This window comes from Schistocerca gregaria, chromosome 5, assembly GCF_023897955.1.
Source record: "Schistocerca gregaria isolate iqSchGreg1 chromosome 5, iqSchGreg1.2, whole genome shotgun sequence".
Classification (NCBI taxonomy): Eukaryota; Metazoa; Arthropoda; class Insecta; order Orthoptera; family Acrididae; genus Schistocerca; species Schistocerca gregaria.
The window spans coordinates 547,242,725-547,261,272 of NC_064924.1; the positions used below are offsets into that span (position 1 = coordinate 547,242,725).

At 39.1% G+C, this 18,548-nt stretch overlaps 1 protein-coding gene across 1 annotated transcript in view; it reads right to left on the bottom strand.

Annotated features, from left to right (window-relative positions):
• Window positions 1–18,548, bottom strand: part of LOC126273110 (spliceosome-associated protein CWC27 homolog) — a 114,718-nt gene that overhangs the window by 60,569 nt on the left and 35,601 nt on the right. The window contains exons 2-3 of the mRNA XM_049976559.1: window positions 10,824–11,033; window positions 10,532–10,732 (exon numbers count right to left, since the gene is read on the bottom strand). Of these exons, the coding sequence (XP_049832516.1) occupies window positions 10,532–10,732; window positions 10,824–11,033 (411 nt within the window). The remainder of the gene's footprint in view (window positions 1–10,531; window positions 10,733–10,823; window positions 11,034–18,548) is intronic.

Below are 18,548 nucleotides of genomic sequence, written 5' to 3' on the forward strand. Positions count from 1 at the left end.
ACGTCTCAAAAATGAGATCGACAGGAAGTGCAAAATGGCTAAGCAGGGATGGCTAGAGGACAAATGTAAGGATGTAGAGGCTTATCTCACTAGGGGAAAGATAGATACTACCTACAGGAAAATTAAAGAGACCTTCGGAGAAAAGAGACCCACTTGCATGAACACCAGGAGCTCAGATGGAAACCCAGTTCTAAGCAAAGAGGGGAAAGCAGAAAGGTGGAAGGAGTATATAGAGGGTCTATACAAGGAGGATGTACTTGAGGACAATATTATGGAAATGGAAGAGGATGTAGGTGAAGATGAAATGGGAGATACGATACTGTGTGAAGAGTTTGACAGAGCACTGAAAGACCTGAGTCGAAACAAGGCCCCAGGCGTAGACAAGATTCCATTGGAACTACTGACGGCCTTGGGAGAGCCAGTCCTGACAAAACTCTACCATCTGGTGAGCAAGATGTATGAGACAGGCGAAATTCCCTCAGACTTCAAGAAGAATATAATAATTCCAATCCCAAAGAAAACATGTGTTGACAGATGTGAAAATTACCGAACTATCAGTTTAATAAGTCACAGCTGCAAAATACTAATGCGAATTCTTTACAGACGAATGGAAAAACTAGTAGAATCCGACCTCGGGGAAGATCAGTTTGGATTCCGTAGAAATGTTGGAACACGTGAGGCAATACTGACCCTACAGCTTATCTTAGAAGCTAGATTAAGGAAGGGCAAACCTACGTTTCTAGCATTTGTAGACTTAGAGAAAGCTTTTGACAACGTTGACTGGAATACTCTCTTTCAAATTCTGCGCAGTGGTTAGACACTGGACTCGCATTCGGGAGGACGACGGTTCAATCCCGCGTCCGACCATCCTGATTTAGGTTTTCCGTGATTTCCCTAAATCACTCCAGGCTTTCCGTGATTTCCCTAAATCACTCTAGGCACATGCCGGGATGGTTCCTCTGAGAGGGCACGGCCGAATTCCTTCCCCATCCTTCCCTAATCCGATGAGACCGATGACCACGCTGTCTGGTCTCCTTCCCCGAAAAACCAACCATCTTTCAAATTCTAAAGGTGGCAGGGGTAAAATACAGAGAGCGAAAGGCTATTTACAATTTGTACAGAAACCAGATGGCAGTTATAACAGTTGAGGGACATGAAAGGGAAGCAGTGGTTGGGAAGGGAGTAAGACAGGGTTGTAGCCTCTCACCAATGTTATTCAATCTGTATATTGAGCAAGCAGTAAAGGAAACAAAAGAAAAATTCGGAGTAGGTATTAAAATCCATGGAGAAGAAATAAAAACTCTGAGGTTTGCCAATGAAATCGTAATTCTGTCAGAGACAGTAAAGGACTTGGAAGAGCAGTTGAACGGAATGGACAGTGTCTTGAAAGGAGGGTATAAGATGAACATCAACAAAAGAAAAACGAGGATAATGGAATGTAGTCAAATTAAGTCGAGTGATGCTGAGGGAATTGGATTAGGAAAGGAGACACTTAAAGTAGTAAAGGAGTTTTGCTATTTGGGGAGCCAAATAACTGATGATGGTCGAAGTAGAGAGGATATAAAAGGTAGACTGGCAATGGCAAGGAAAGCGTTTCTGAAGAAAAGAAATTTGTTAACATCGAGCATAGATTTAAGTGTCAGGATGTCGTTTCTGAAAGTATTTGTATGGAGTGTAGCCATGTATGGAAGTGAAACATGGACAATAAATAGTTTGGACAAGAAGAGAATAGAAGCTTTCAAAATGTGGTGCTACAGAAGGATGCTGAAGATTAGATGGGTGGATCACATAACTAATGAGGAAGTATTGAATAGGATTGGGGAGAAGAGAAGTTTGTGGCACAACTTGACCAGAAGAAGGGATCGGTTGGTAGGACATGTTCTGAGGCATCAAGGGATCACCAATTTTGCATTGGAGGGCAGCGTGGAGGGTAAAAATCGTAGAGGGAGACCAAGAGATGAATACACTAAGCAGATTCAGAAGGATGTAGGTTGCAGTACGTACTGGGAGATGAAGAAGCTTGCACAGGATAGAGTAGCATGGAGAGCTGCATCAAACCAGTCTCAGGACTGAAGACCACAACAACAATGGTTTGGTTCTGTCTTTCTTAATGCTACACAAGTTTTTTCACCCCATCACTACTTGTTTCCCTTATTTTTTATGATCTGGCAAGTATCTATGAACATCTTACTGAATATTTTTCAGCCCAACCTATTCAGATGTAGACACACTGCACTTAGAAATTTGTTGGGATCAATGAAAACGACTCCTAGTTTATTGCACTGTACTTTAATATTGCTGTTTATTCTCTGTACATAGCTGTCATTCACCAATCTTCTGTACACAAAGCCACTTATTATTATTCTGGAATTCGGGTAGAGTCTTCTGGCCAGTCGGATGAGGTTTCTTGTGTCGTTTACAATTTCTTCCTCACTGTTGTTTTGAAGCGAATTTGTTCCCACCTGGATAAAAACACCTTTTGGATTTCTGATATGTGTATCTGCTGCGTTCTCTCTTGAGTTTAAGGCATTGCTTAGGTGTGCATGCAATTGATGCATCCTGATTCCAGGTTGAACGTCGATTTTGGAGTTTGGTACGACTATGTTTTCCAACAATGAGTCACCTATAATAAAGAATTCACTTTATGCCTTATTATAATGGTTCTTTCTGTTCATCAGTATTTTCAGTTTCTTTTTCTTTCATAATGGCAGCTGAATTTTTTCGTTGTTTGTCAGTTGTATCACTCCACGTATTTGCCAAAGTAGATCCATCTAATACTGAAGTTTTTTCACATGCACAACACTTCTCACGTTTCAATGCAATATTTTCTTGCTTTAGTAACGTCAGCTCTGCTTTCAGAGCATCTATGTCACTTTGAAGAAGACTAATAATTTCATCCTTAGAACTTAGTGCGGATATTAGTCATGCATTTTTGTCACTATTACAGTCGAGGCATGTCCACTGAATATCGTCATTTATAAATTTCAGACACACATTTGCGCACTTCTCATGTAACCAAAAGTTGCACTTAATGCATCGAATTCCTTTGACTACAGGTTTTTTAAACTTTCTGCACGAAGAACCATTTAATTTCAACTGATTTTGGAGTGTGGTGTCTGTTCTGTTGGACATGTCTGACAGATCAGATACCACACATATGAAAGTAATTTGATAAGTCTGGTAAATTTTTATGAAAGAACAGAACTTTTTTGCACCTTTGTTGCTGGTAAGCTTGATTAATCCAAAGATCGCATAAATAATTTCAACAATGTACAGTGTCCACTACATTGCTGACAGCCATTTGAATTGGTTAGTGTGCCAACTGCAATTGAAAATGAAGAAAAGTGAGTTTTGTGCTATTATTAAACATTTTTATTTGAAGACAAATCAAAACAGAAATGGATGAAGTTCATGTAGACTCTACACTATCACTGATGACCTTTTACTTCTGGATTAATGAATTTAAACTTGGGTGGATAAGCACCAAACAAGAAGTACACTTGAGCCATCCAACAGAGATCACCACAAAGGAAACCACCCAAAAAATCAATGAAGTAGTAATGTGAGACCTCCAAATAAAAATTCGTGAGATTGCTGAGACTGTAGGCATCTCAAATGAATGAGTGCATAATATCCTGCATGGTCAATTGCAGTGTGTGAAGTGGGTACCATGATTTCTCGCACTCGACCAAAGCACATATAGCACAACATTTCAACACAATGCCTGGTGCAGTTTAACTGCAATTTGCAATAATTTTTGCACCAATTTGTGGCTGTTGACGAAACCTAGATCCAACATTACACACTAGAGTCGAAATGGCAGTCAAAACAATGGCCAAAGATTGGTGAAAGTGCACTGAAGAAGCAAAGACCATTTTGTCAGCTGGTAAGTTGATGGCCACTGTTTTTTTGGAATTCCCAAAGAATGAGCCTCATATACTACTAGTAAAAAGGCTAAAGCATCACTGTTGGATTGTTTGAAACTTGCTTTTACTGAAAAAAAGACCAAGGTTGGCACATTCTTCCATCAGGATAATGCACCAAGCCACACATCAGTGACAACAATGGCAAAGTGTATGAACTGAGCTTTCCTCATCCACCAAATTCAAAGGAATTAGCTGCAAGTGACTTTTTCCTGTACACTAACTTGAAATTTTGTTTACCGGGAAGAAGTTTTCATCAAATGAGGAAATTACAGTTGTAGTCAACATGTATTTTGTAGAGTTTGACAAAATCTGTTTTTCCGGCTAGACCAAATATGTATCCTTATGAGATCCCTATCAGTTAGAGGTGATAGAGAAGATCCAATGAAGAGCTGCGCGTTTCATCACGGGATTGTTTATCTGGCGAGAGAGTGTTACGGAGATGCTAAACAAACTACACTGGCAGATGTTACAAGAGGGGCGTTGTGCATCATGAAGAGATTTACTATTGAAATTTCAGGACAGCACTTTTCAGAAGGAGTCGGACAACATATTACTCCCCCCCCCCCCCCCCCCCCCCTGCACACACACACACACACACACACACACACACACACACACACACACATCTCCACAAGGAGAAAATTTGAGAAATTAGAGCCAATACAGAGGCTTACTGATAATCATTCTTCCCATGCACTGTTCACAAGTGGAATGGGGATGGAGGGATCAGATAGTGGTACCGAAAGTACCCTTTGCCGTACACCATTAGGTGGCTTGTGGAGTATGATGTAGATGCAGATGTAGATGAGTAAGGTGAACTGTTTGCAAAACAAAGTTTTTTCTTGCTTTTTTATCAGTTATCAAATCACACTTGTATATAATATTAACACAAATTTCTCACTTTCTGTTGGACCTTGTCTAGTATAAGGGAATTACATTTCAAACAGATTAACTGGTAAAACATGGAGAAGACATGAAGCTCGTCTTTTTATAGTTATCACTGCAGAATGGCTTGCCTTCTCTCCTGAACCTCAGGCCTATTTGTTTTGTAATGTTTAAGTAAATGCTTGAATCCAGGCACTATAAGTCAGATTCTTGTACATGAGAAACTCAATATGAGGATTCTTGGTGTACTGCTGCTACAATGAGGTCCCTTACACAGCTCAAATTATACTCTCCAGTTTTGGTTTCACTATGAAATAGTTCATTCTGAATTCTCTGGCTGTCTTTATTAAATTGTACCAAAAGGACCCTCGCCAGTAAAGTGCAAAGTCTGTTATTATGTGTATTCTGAATGACTAAGTTGTATTTCTGTAAATGGCGCTTATATATACTTTTGTTTCAAGCAGTGCTGCAGGATCCTTGAAGTGTTTACAGCATCTAACATCTTGGATGGAAAAACCAATTCTGTCCCTGATTAAGCTGGCAACTGATTTCACAATTCTAGTGACCTGGACCTTGGAGCTCAAAATTTCTTGTGGATGTCAATCAACAGTTCTTCCACAGTTGCTACAAACCATGTAAGGGTTTTCTTTTACTGAGTGGTATCTACCTGAGTTACTGAGCCATTCATACTCACACTCTGCTGCGTCCTAATTTTCTGAACCAGGATGAGGTTATTTTTCCTTTTCCTGAAGTAGGTCATAAGCACTTTTCACCTTGATACAGCATAACTATCCACTTTCTCTGCTATTTTTTAGCATCTCTTTCAACCCCCACCCTTATCAGAACTCTCACCAGTTTAAATTTCAAAGCTTCAAATAGTGCCTGAGAGAATCAAATTCTAGCCTTTTGGTCAGCGATTTTTCTGCCTTCACTACAGACTCGACATGCACATATGAGAGAGTCATTAATGACTTGATTCTCTAGCTCACTGCAATCACTAAAACTTTTACAATTCTCACAATACTCTCGAACAGTGATTTCAACATTAATCAGTTATAACAGCACAGAGAGAATGTAATAAAATAAAAATCAAATTGGAAAAAGGAAAAAGATGAAGATATATAAAGACAAGAACGGAAAGAAAAATTCAAATTTTTAAAATTTTTATCTATAAGAGCAAAATTTTTACTATTAAATAATTACAGTAGAAAAATTTCTCACTGCTTAGGGTTCACATAGCATCAACTGCCACTGTACTCTCAAACAAGCAGTTGTCTGCTATACATAGATAATACAAATGAATGTAGTTTCACTTGTTTTGCTGAGCTACTGTTGTAACATATGAAACTTCCTGGCAGATTAAAACTGTGTGCCGGACCGAGACTCCTACCTTCCAAACTTCACAGAAGCTCTCCTGCGAACCTTGCAGAACTAGCACTCCTGGAAAAAAGGATATTGCAGAGACATGGCTTAGCCACAGCCTGGGGGATGTTTCTAGAATGAAATTTTCACTCTACAGTGGAGTGTGCGCTGATATGAAATTTCATGGCAGATTAAAACTGTGTGCCGAACCTGTTGTAACGTACTTTATGCTGAACTACTGTTGTAACATACTCTTTTTAATCATAATGTTTTCCTGGGTTACTGGTGTTTTCTTTATACTTTTTCAATCCTTGGTGGTCAGTACTATAATGCCTTACAAAATGGTTGGCCTGTTGCATGGAAAAGTAAATGTAAGCAAAAAAACTAAATATCCATTATGTTTAGCTCCATTCCTTACACTATTTACTGTTCAATATCTGCATGAGGAATTTACAGCTGTAGTAAAAATGAATCTAATTTTATGACTTACTTAGCTAACAAACTGAGGTATTAATTAGCTTCTGAATCATAGTAGTAAAACTAAAAGTTCTGAAAAATATCAAAGGTATTACACTATGAACAACCACATTCAGATACATGTGAAAAATAAAATAAATAGATAGATGCTGAATTAAACATGTTTAGCTGTCAAGAAGACAACGTGTGAAGCCTACAGTGACTACCATACTGGAATTTTATCGAAAGATTTTTCACAAAGCCCGATGAAATTCTGGTGGTGTGTAAAGGCTGTAAGTGGCAACAAAGTTAGTATTCAGATGTGCATTCACAAGACAGGAACTGAAACTCAGGGTAGCAAAGCAAAAGCATAAATGCTTAACTTCATTTTCAAACATGAGCCCTGAGTTTCTCCTGGTGTATACAAACTGCACTTTTGCCTTGACAATGACAGGGTATGCTTCTTGAAATTCTGGTTCTTGTCAACAGCTTCATCTGGCTGCCCATAAGTTATTTAAACTTTGTTTTCAAACATTCCTTCACAAAGGAGAACCCTAGAGTAATGGCCCAAATTAATTCTTGTACCAATGTAAATGTGAGTGAAATAGCTATTAGTGTCAATGGCATTGAGAAACAGTAGTAGTAGTTATAACTGAAAAAAGCTCCAGGGCTTGATGGAACCCCTATCAGATTGTACACTGAATTTGCCACTGACTTAGCACCTGTTTTAACCATAGCATATATCGAAGCAAAATATCGAAAAATAAAAAGGGTTTCTCAATTTAAATACTTGGGGGAAATCAGACAGGACAACTGCCTGGAAAAAGCCGCCAACAAATTCGCTGTCAAAAAATGGCAACTGCATTCAGATTAACACAAAATATTTATGAGAAAAAATCACTTTCCAAACTCAGTAAACTTAGGCATTCAGTTAACTTAGACAAACCTGGATGTCTTCTTCATGGAACAGAAACTTTAATTTTAAATAAGAAGACGGATATTGAAGAAATTCTAAATAAAGAAAGATTATTTGGAAAATATTAAGCCCCAGAATTACTGATGAAGAAATTTGTAGTGAGAAGTAATAAGAAAATAGAAGCAGACAAAGACTGCACGGTGACATGAGAAAACGAAGACTTAAATTTTACGGCCACATTAAAAGAATGGCACCCACTAGATTGACAAAACAAATAGTAGAATTATATGAAAACAAGTAAGGCAAAAACTGACCCAATTAAATGGATCACTGCAATTAAGGAGGATCTTAAAATAGATAGTATAACAGAGGCAGACATTATAGATAGAAAAACATACAGACCAAAGATATTTGATTGGAAAGTTGGTCAGAGGGAAATCAGAAAACAGACTAGAACACTGTGGTCTGACAAAAGAGAGAGACTTCATTCTGGAAAGATGAAACAAATTTGGACACACAGGAAGTCCTTCCATCAAAAGCAACATTGATTGATTGTACCGTGCATGCTTCTACTGGGGCAGTTCGTGAATAATAAAGTATACTGAAAATCCCATGAATAAAACACTTCCTCTGTGGTCGAAAGGAAACCCATGTTACATCCATCCACAAGAAGGGCAGCAGAAGTGATTCATGAAACTACCGCATAATATCCTCGACATCCATTTGTTGCTGAATCTTGGAACACATTATGAGCTAAAATGTAATGAGATATCTTGAACAGAATCCCCTGCTCCATGCTAATCAGTACGAATTCTGAAAACATCAACTGTGCAAAACCCAATTTGTGCTTTTCTCACATTACATAATTAAAGCCAAGGATCAAGGCAGTCAGATTGATGTAGTGGTTCTTGACTTATGAAAGTCATTTGATACACACCCTTATTATTGAAAGTATTTTCGTATGGTGTTTGAAGTGGCATTTGTGACTGGTTTGAGGATTTCTTAGCGGGGAGATCACAGCATGTTGTCTCTGATAGAGAACTGACAAGATGTAAAAATAACTTGAGGTACATCCCAGGGAAACGTGTTGGGACACTGGCTGTTGATGTTGTGTATTAATGACCCCATAGACAATATTAACAATAACCTCAGATATTTTTGCAGATGATGTAGTTATCTATACTGAAGTACTGTCCGAGGAAAGCTGCACAGTTATTCTGTCAGATCTTGATGAAATTTCAAAGTTGTGCGAAGATTGGTAACTCACTTTAAATGTTCAGAAATGTAATAATGTGCGCTTCAAAAAACGAAAAAAACATAGTATCCCTTAACCATGGTACAGTATCAGTGAGGCACACTTGGAATCTGTCAACTCACATAAATACTTAACAATTTTTTAGGTATATGAAATAAGAGTGATCACATAGTCTGGGTCATAAGTAAAGCAAGTAGCAGACTGCAGTTCAGTGGTAGAGTACTATGGAAATACAATCAGTCTACAACAGACACTGCATACAAAACACTCATGTGACCCTTAGCAGAATATTGCCCAAATTGTATGAGATCTGTAGCAAATAGGACTAACAAGGGATATTGAACGAATACAAAGAAGGGCAACACAAATGGTCACACATTTGTTTAACCTACAGGAGAATGTCATAAAGATGCTGAAAGAACTGAATTGACAGATGCTTGAAGCCAGATGAAGAATGTGATATGACAAACAACTTAAAAAGTTTCTGGAGCCAACTTCATGTGATGAATCCGCAAATGTGATACAGCTCTGCCCACATGTTGCTCCTGCAGAAATTGTGAAGACAGGATTAGACTAATTACAGCGTGCACAGAGGCATTTAAGCAAGCCTTCTTCCTGTGCCCCACATGTGTAAGGAATGGAAAAAACGCTAATAACTGGCACAATGGCAGATACCCTCTGCCAAGCACTTCACCTTGGTTTGCAGAGTACAGATGCAGATGTGTTAAATGATAAAGAGTTTGATAAAATGCTTTTGTTTACCTTTTCTCCTTGTAAAAATACATAAAAGTGGAAACACAAAGTAAGTTCCAGTTGTGCCGCAATCCACTTGGCCTGGAACACAGAAGGGCACGCAGAGAATAATGGACTACAGTTGTTTTGAACTGATTTAGTTGTGGCAGTAGAAAGGAACTAACCCATTAGCATAACTGTTAACCTTAATAAAGTTTTTCAAGTGAATGAGACACACAAAAAAACCATTCTTTCTGCAGCCAGCAGAAAAGAATCATCTATTACATGTTCAGCACTCATACTCATATGTTCTTACCTGTTATATGACATTGCCAGCCACTGTTTATGGAAGGCAAGTATGGCAGGACTATGAAAATATTTGTGATTCACTACGACAACTGATGAAACTCAGTCTTTCCTTCTCATCCTGTCCAATAAGTCTTCCCTGACCTGAGGCTCTGGGTGACTTTTCTGAACTTTACCCCTTTTCCTAATCCTCACCAATCCTTTTACCTTCATCCCTCTTCCTTCCTCTTTAACACTTTTGCCAGTATAAGGAGCCATTGGCTCTGAAAGCTTGCAGACTGTAATACCTTTTATATATGTGTTCTCCTGCCACCACTCGGTGAGTAGATTTTTTATGTACACAATTACATTAAAATTACCTGTACGTCAGAAATCAAATAGTGAGCCAGTAGTGTTGATGTAGGATAGCACAGTTGATTACCACCAATACTGACATTTAAATTCTTAAATTGTACTTCAAAGATGTTGCTTGCAAATACAGAAAACTAATTATAACATCAAGTACAGGCAAAATGTACATGGATGACTGTGTATTGGATAAAGATCTTTAATAAGAAGATGCATCACAAAATCTGACACAGGACTCATCAAACCGAAGACATCACAAAAACAAAAGAAATATGGACACAGCCACATATATCTCAATTCTAAAAATTGTGTACAAAATAACACCATTAACTGTGAAAACAATACCTCATCTACTAGGGCTTCTTCCAGTTTCAGCATGTTGTAGATTGTTTCACCAGTTACTTTTCCGAAAATGGTATGTTTATTCTGAAGCTCTGGGGCAGCAGCAAAGGTGAAGAAAAATTGAGAACCATTGTCATCTTTACCAGCATTTGCCATGGCTACCAGACCCCTGCGATTGAATCTTAAACGAGTATGAAATTCATCCTAGAGGAAATAGTTTGCAGTAAGATTACATAAATGCCAAGCAAGAATTACAAGAAAATCAAAAAAGAAGAAAAGGAAAATTACTACATACCTTAAATGGTTGACCGTATATACTTTCACCACCAGTACCAGTACCTGTTGGATCTCCACCTTGAACTATGAAACCTTTCACCACTCGGTGGAATATAGTATTGTTGTAATATCCTTCCAAACACAGTTGAATGAAATTTCGACATGCTTTAGGTGTTTCCTTAGACCATAACTCTATATCGATGTCACCAACTGTTGTCTTCAGCAGGACCTAAAAATGTAAAAACGTTGTGGTCATCTATGTTTCATAAAATACAAAATATTTCTAAAACATATATTAAAAGAAACTAGGCATGCAGCAACGAGAACATGTGTTCTAAAGAAGAAAGTTCAGATTTAATGCCTCACTGTTACTGAGCTCAGGTTGAACAAGTACGGGAATGGAAATTGTAGACGTCTTTTTCTGGCACTGGCCTTAAGTGTTTAGAGAAAATAAATAAATAAATAATTTTGGACAAACCTACTTTTTTCAGAAGAAGAAAAATGTAGCTGCGCTATCACAATCAAAACTGAAACTAAGTTCTAATGTCAGATACCAACAGGAGGTGACAAAAGGACTGTCTTCACAGACCGTTCCCATCCACTAGGGGATGAACTAAACTTTTATTAACTGACTAACTAAAGAGTCTTAGAAACCACTGGGTTTCTAAGGACCATGTTACTATCTGTTTAGTCAAACTTCATGCACGAAAGTGTGGGCAGCACAAGAATAAGTGGATTTTTTCCCCATGGCCTGAAGACATTGCCTGAATTCTCGCTGTCTGTTGTTGTTGTTGTTGTTGTTGTTGTGGTCTTCAGTCCAGAGACTGGTTTGATGCAGCTCTCCATGCTACTCTATCCTGCGCAAGCTTCTTCATCTCCCAGTACCTACTGCAACCTACATCCTTCTGAATCTGCTTGGTGTAATCATCTCGTGGTCTCCCTCTACGATTTTTACCCTCCACCCTGCCCTCCAATACTGAATTGGTGATCCCTTGATGCCTCAGAATATGGCCTACCATCCAATCCCTTCTTCTAGTCAAGTTGTGCCACAAACTTCTCTTCTCCCAATCCTATTTAACAGCTCATTAGTTATGTGATCTACCCATCTACTCTTCAGCATTCTGCTGTAGCACCACATTTCGAAAGCTTCTATTCTCTTCTTGTCCAAACTATTTATCATCGATGTTTCACTTCCATACATGGCTACACTCCATACAGATACTTTCAGAAACAACTTCCTGACACTTAAACCTATACTCGATATTAACAAATTTCTTCAGAAACACTTTTCTTCCCATTGGCAGTCTACATTTTATATCCTCTCTACTTCGACCATCATCAGTTATTTTGCTCCACAAACAGCAAAACTCCTTTATTACTTTAAGTGTCTCATTTCCTAATCTAATACACTCAACATCACCCGACTTAATTCGACTACATTCCATTATCCTCGTTTTGCTTTTGTTGACGTTCATCTTATACCCTCCCTTCAAGACACTATCCATTCCGTTCAACTGCTCTTCCAAGTCCTTTACTGTCTCTGACACTATTACAATGTTATTGGCGAACCTCAAAGTTTTTATTTCTTCTCCATGGATTTTAATACCTACTCCGAATTTTTCTATTGTTTACTTCACTGCTTGCTCAATATGCAGATTGAATAACATCGGGGAGAGGCTACAACCCAGTCTCACTCCCTTCCCACCACTGCTTCCCTTTCATGTCCCTCGACTCTTGTAACTGCCATCTGGTTTCTGTACAAATCGTAAATAGCCTTTCGCTCCCCGTATTTTACCCCTGCTACCTTCAGAATTTGAAAAAGAGTAATCCAATCAACATTGTCAAAAGCTTTTTCTAAGTATACAAATGCTAGAAACGTAGGTTTGCCCTTCCTTAATCTAGCTTCTAAGGTAAGTCATAGGGACAGTATTGCCTCACGTGTTCCAACATTTCTACGGAATCCAAACTGATCTTCCCTGAGGTCGGTTTCTACTAGTTTTTCCATTCCCTGTAAAGAATTCCCGTTAGCATTTTAAAGCTGTGACTTACTAAACTGATAGTTCGGTAATTTTCACATCTGTCAACACCTGTTTTTTTTGGGATTGGAATTATTATATTCTTCTTGAAGTCTGAGGGTATTTCGCCTGTCTAATACATCTTGCTCACCAGATGGTAGAGTTTTGTCAGGACTGGCTCTCCCAAGGCCGTCAGTAGTTCCAATGGAATGTTGTCTACTCCCGGGACCTTGTTTCGACTCATGTCTTTCAGTGCTCTGTCAAACTCTTCACGCAATATCGTATCTCCCATTTCATCTTCATCTACATCCTCTTCCAGTTCCATAATATTGTCCTCAAGTACATTGCCATTGTATAGACCCTCTATATACTCCTTCCACCTTTCTGCTTTCCCTTCTTTGCTTAGAACTGGGTTTCCATCTCAGCTCTTGATGTTCATACAAGTGGTTCTCTTATCTCCAAAGGTCTCTTTAATTTTCCTGTAGGAAGTATCCACTTTACCCCTACTGAGATAAGCCTCTACATCCTTACATTTTTGTCCTCTAGCCATCCCTGCTTAGCCATTTTGCACTTCCTGTCGATCTCATTTTTGACACGTTTGTATTCCTTTTTGCCTGCATCATTTACTGCATTTTTATATTTTCTCCTTTCATCAATTAAATTCAATATTTCTTCTGTTACCCAAGGATTTCTACTAGCTCTCGTCTTTTTACCTACTTGATCCTCTGCTGCCTTCACCACTTCATCCCTCAAAGCTACCCATTCTTCTTCTACTGTATTTCTTTCCTCCATTCCTGCCATTTGTTCCCTGAAACTCTGTACAACCTCTGGTTTAGTCAGTTTATCCAGGTCCCATCTCCTTAAATTCCCACCTTTTTGCAGTTTCTTCAGTTTTAATCTACAGTTCATGACCAATAGATTGTGGTCAGAGTCCACATCTGCCCCTGGAAATGTCTTACAATTTAAAACCTGGTTCCCAAATCTCTGTCTTACCATTATATAATCTATCTGAAATCTGTCAGTATCACCAGGCTTCTTCCATGTATACAACCTTCTTTTATGATTCTTGAACCAAGTGTTAGCTATGATTTAGCTGTGCTCTGTGCAAAATTCTACCAGGCGGCTTCCTCTTTCATTTCTTAGCCCCAATCCATATTCACCTACTACCTTCCCTTCTCTACCTTTTCCTACTACCGAATTCCAGTCACCCATGACTATTAAATTTTCATCTCCCTCCACTATCTGAAAAATTTCTTTTCTTTCATCATACATTTCTTCAATTTCTTCGTCATCTGCAGAGCTAGTTGACATATAAACTTGTACTACTGTAGTAGGAGTGTGCTTCGTGTCTATCTTGGCCACAATAATGCATTCAATAGGCTGTTTGTAGTAGCTTACCCACATTCCTATTTTTTTTATTCATTATTAAACCTACTCCTGCATTACCCCTATTTGACTTTGTATTTATAACCCTGTATTCGCCTGACCAAAAGTCTTGTTCCTCCTGCCACCAAACTTCATTAATTCCCACTATATATAACTTTAACCTATCCATTTCCCTTTTTAAATTTTCTAACCTACCTGCCCAATTAAGGGATCTGACATTCCACGCTCCGATCCATAGAATGCCAGTTTTCTTTCTCCTGATAACGACATCCTCTTGAGTAGTCCCCTCCTGGCCAGCAAGGCCGTTTTGGTTAGTGTTACAAGGCCAGATCAGTCAATCATCCAGACTGTTGCCCCTGCAACTACTGAAAAGGCTGCTGGCCCTCTTCAGGAACCACGCATTTGTCTGGCCTCTCAACAGATACCCCTCCATTGTGGTTGCACCTACTGTACGGCTATCTGTATCGCTGAGGCACGCAAGCCTCCCCACTAACGGCAAGGTCCATGGTTCATTGGACCTGAAAAACTGACAATCCCTTAGTGCCAAGCACATTAAAGTCTTCACTTCACAATGGGGTTAACTACAACATTAGGTTTGATGTTTCACTGTCATTACTGGTCTAGCTTCACATGCAACATCACTGTAAGTCAGTCTCATATTGTTCCAACAAAAATAAGTGACATTTCTGATTTAAACCATTACAAAAGATAATAAATTGTAACTTCATTCAACATCTTTTTACTAGCTGACATGGAACTAGTCAAATATGCTCAAAAATATGAAATGTGCCCAACAGCCTAATATAGTTCATAATTACTTTGAATTTGAACTCATCCTTTGACAGTTTATTAGTAAATTCCAAAATAGCCTTCTGAAGAAAACCAACTGGCTGTAAAACATATGCCACATGTATTAGGCCAGGGAAAAAGCCGAAGGGACAGAGGTGAGGTGTCTCGCTGTCTATCATTCACAAAATTATTTCACCAGGAGCTTACAGGAACTCGCTCCTCAGAATAGGCCCTCCACCAAACATGCTTCTGACATACGTGAACAGCACAACCTTTCCCTCCCATAGAGGTCTCATTCTAGGCATTAGTGTCACTCTCAGAGCCACAGATCAATGCAAGGAGTTTGCATACTGATCACAAACAACTAGGAAATCATATCACTCCTGTCACTTAGCAGTCAGTCAGTCTTTGAGCAACCTGTAATATAGTCAGTTGAGAGAGTACCAGACTTTGAGTCACTACCCTCTTTGCAGTATGGTTTCATGAACTGCCCACCCATATTTGCTCCTCATAAAGCAGTCTACCAACATTGTTACCTTGTGCGTAGCAATAGTCAACAATCTGTCACACAGACCAATGCTAGCAGCTGCAATGCACAGAGCTTACGGTAATGGAGATTAGAGGAGTTACAACTAAGTTATTTGACCAAACAAAAGAACTTTTTTTTCTTTTTGAGTCATCAGCCTTCTGACTGGTTTGATGTGGTCCCCCATGAATTCCTCTACTGCACCGACTTCTTCATCTCAGTGTAGCACTTACAACCTAAGTCCTCAATTACTTGCTGGATGTATTCCAATTTCTGTCTTCCTCTTCAGTTTTTGCCGCATTCAGCTCCCTCTAGTCCCATGGAAGTCATTCCCTGATGCCTTAACAGATGTCCTATCATCCCGTCCCTTATCCTTGTCACTGTTTTCCACATATTCCTTTCCTCTCCGATTCTGTGGAGGACCTCCTCATTCCTTACCTTACCAGTCCACCTAATTTTCAACATTTGTCTGTAGCAGCACATCTCAAATGCTTTGATTCTCTTCTGTTCCAGTTTTCCAACAGTCCATGTTTCACTACCATACAATGCTGGGCTCCAAACATACATTCTCAAGAATTTCTTCCTCAAAGTAAGGTCTATGTTTGATACTAGTAGACTTACCTTGGCCAGGAATGCCCTTTTTGCCTGTGCTAGTCTGCTTTGATGTCCTCCTTGCTCCATTCGTCACTGGTTATTTTGCTGCCTAGGTAGCAGGATTCTTCATTATCAAACGCTTTTCCAGGACAACAAATCCCATGGACGTGGCTTGAATTTTCTTTAGTTTTGCTTCCACTATCAACCGCAATGTCAGAATTGCCTGTCTGGTGCCTTTACCTTTCCTAAAGCCAAACTGATTGTCATCTGACACATTCTCAATTTCATTTTCCATTCTTCTGTATATTATTCTTGACAGCAACTTGGATGCATGAGCTGTTAAGCTGATTATGGAGTAATTCTCACATTTGTCAGCTCTTGCAGTCTTCAGAATTGTGTGGATGATATTTTTCTGAAAGCCAGATGATATGTCACCTGACTCATACACTCTACACTCCAATGTGAATAGTCATATTCTTGCCACTTCCTCTATTGATTTCAGAAATCCTGCTTGAATGTTATCTATAGCTTTTGCCTTATTTGATCTTAAGTCCTCCAAAGCTCTCTCAAATTTTGATTCTAATACTGGATTCCCTATCTTAAATCAACTCCCGTTTCTTCTTCTATCACGTCAGACAAATCTTCCCCCTCATAGAGGCCTACAATGACTCCTTCCACCTATCTGCTCTCTCCTCTGCATTTTACGATGAAATTCCCGTTGGACTCTTAATGTTACCACCCTTGCTTTTAATTTCACCAAAGGTTGTTTTGACATTCCTATATGCTGAGTCATTCCTTCCAACAATCTATTCTTTTTCAATTTCTTTACATTTTTCATGCAGCCATTTCATCTTAGCTTCCTATTTGCTTCATCCTCGGAAATTTGTATTTCTGTATTCGTGAATTATCCTGAACATTTTTGTACTTTCTCCTTTCACCGATCAGCTGAAGTATTTCTTTTGTTACCCGTGGTCTCCTTGCAGTTACCTTCTTTGTACCTACATTCTTCTTTCCAACTTCTGTGATTGCCCTTTTACCATTTTCAGAGATGTCCATTCCTCTTCAACTGTACTGCCTAGTAAGTTGTTCCTTATTGCTGTTTCTATAGCCTTAGAGAACTTCAAGCATCATTCCTTAATAGTTCCACATCCTATTTCTTTGCATATTGATTCGTCTTGACTAATCTCTTAAACTTCAGTCTACTCTTCGTAACTAATAAATTGTGATCTGAATCTATGTCTGCTCCTGTGTAAACTTCAGTCTACTCTTCGTAACTAATAAATTGTGATCTGAATCTATGTCTGCTCCTGTGTATGCCTTACAATACAGTATCTGATTTCGGAATCTCTGTCTAGCCATGATGTAATCTAACTGAAATCTTCCCATATCACGTGGCCTTTTCCAAGTATACCTCTTCCTCTTGTGATTCTAGCTAAAATTTGTTACAGAACTCAATTACTCTTTCTCCTTTCTCATTTCTTGTCCCATGCCCATATTCTCCTGTAACTTTCTCTTCTACTCCTTCCCCTACAACTGCATTCCAGTCACCCATGACTTTTAGATTTTCATCTCCCTTTACATACTGTATCACCCTTTCAGTATCCTCATATATTTTCTCTATCTCTTCATCTACAGCTTGCTATATCGGCATGTATACCTGAACTATCGCTGTCAGTGGCGGCTTGCTGTTGATTCTGATAAGAACAATCCTACCACGGAACTGTTCACAGTAGAACTCTCTCTGCCCTACCTTCCTATTCATAATAAATTCTAAACCCTGCTGCTGTTGATATTACACTGTACTCATCTGGCCAGAAATCCTTGTCTTCTTTCTATTTCACTTCACTGGCCCCTACTATATCTAGATTGAGCATTTGCATTTCCCTTTTCTGATTTTCTAGCTTCCCTACCTTGTTCAAGCTTCTGACATTCCATGCCCTGACTCGTAGAACGTTATCCTTTTGTTGGTTATTCAATCTTTTTCTCATGGTCACCTTCCCCTTGGCAGTCCCCCCCCCCTGGGTAGGGGACTATTCTGGAATCTTTTGCCAATGGAGGGATAATCATGACACTTTTTCAATTACAGGTCACATGTCCTGTGGATACACTGTGTGTGTCTTTAATGCAGTGGTTTTCATTGCCTTATGTGTCCTCATGCTGTTGATCATTGCTGCTTCTTCTGCTTTCAGAGGCAGTTTCCCATCCCAAGGGTAAGAGAGTGCCCTGAACCTGTGTATGCTCCTCCACCCTCTTGGAAAAGGTCGTTGGTAGAATGAGGGTAACTTCTTATGCTGAAAGTCTTTGGCTGCCAATGCTGATTATTAAACAAAGTCACTAGCCTGACACCATGGTTGGACACAAAACATACATGAGTATAAAAGATTGGTACAAAAAACTGTGCATGCGTCATATCAAGGACCATGCTTACTAATCA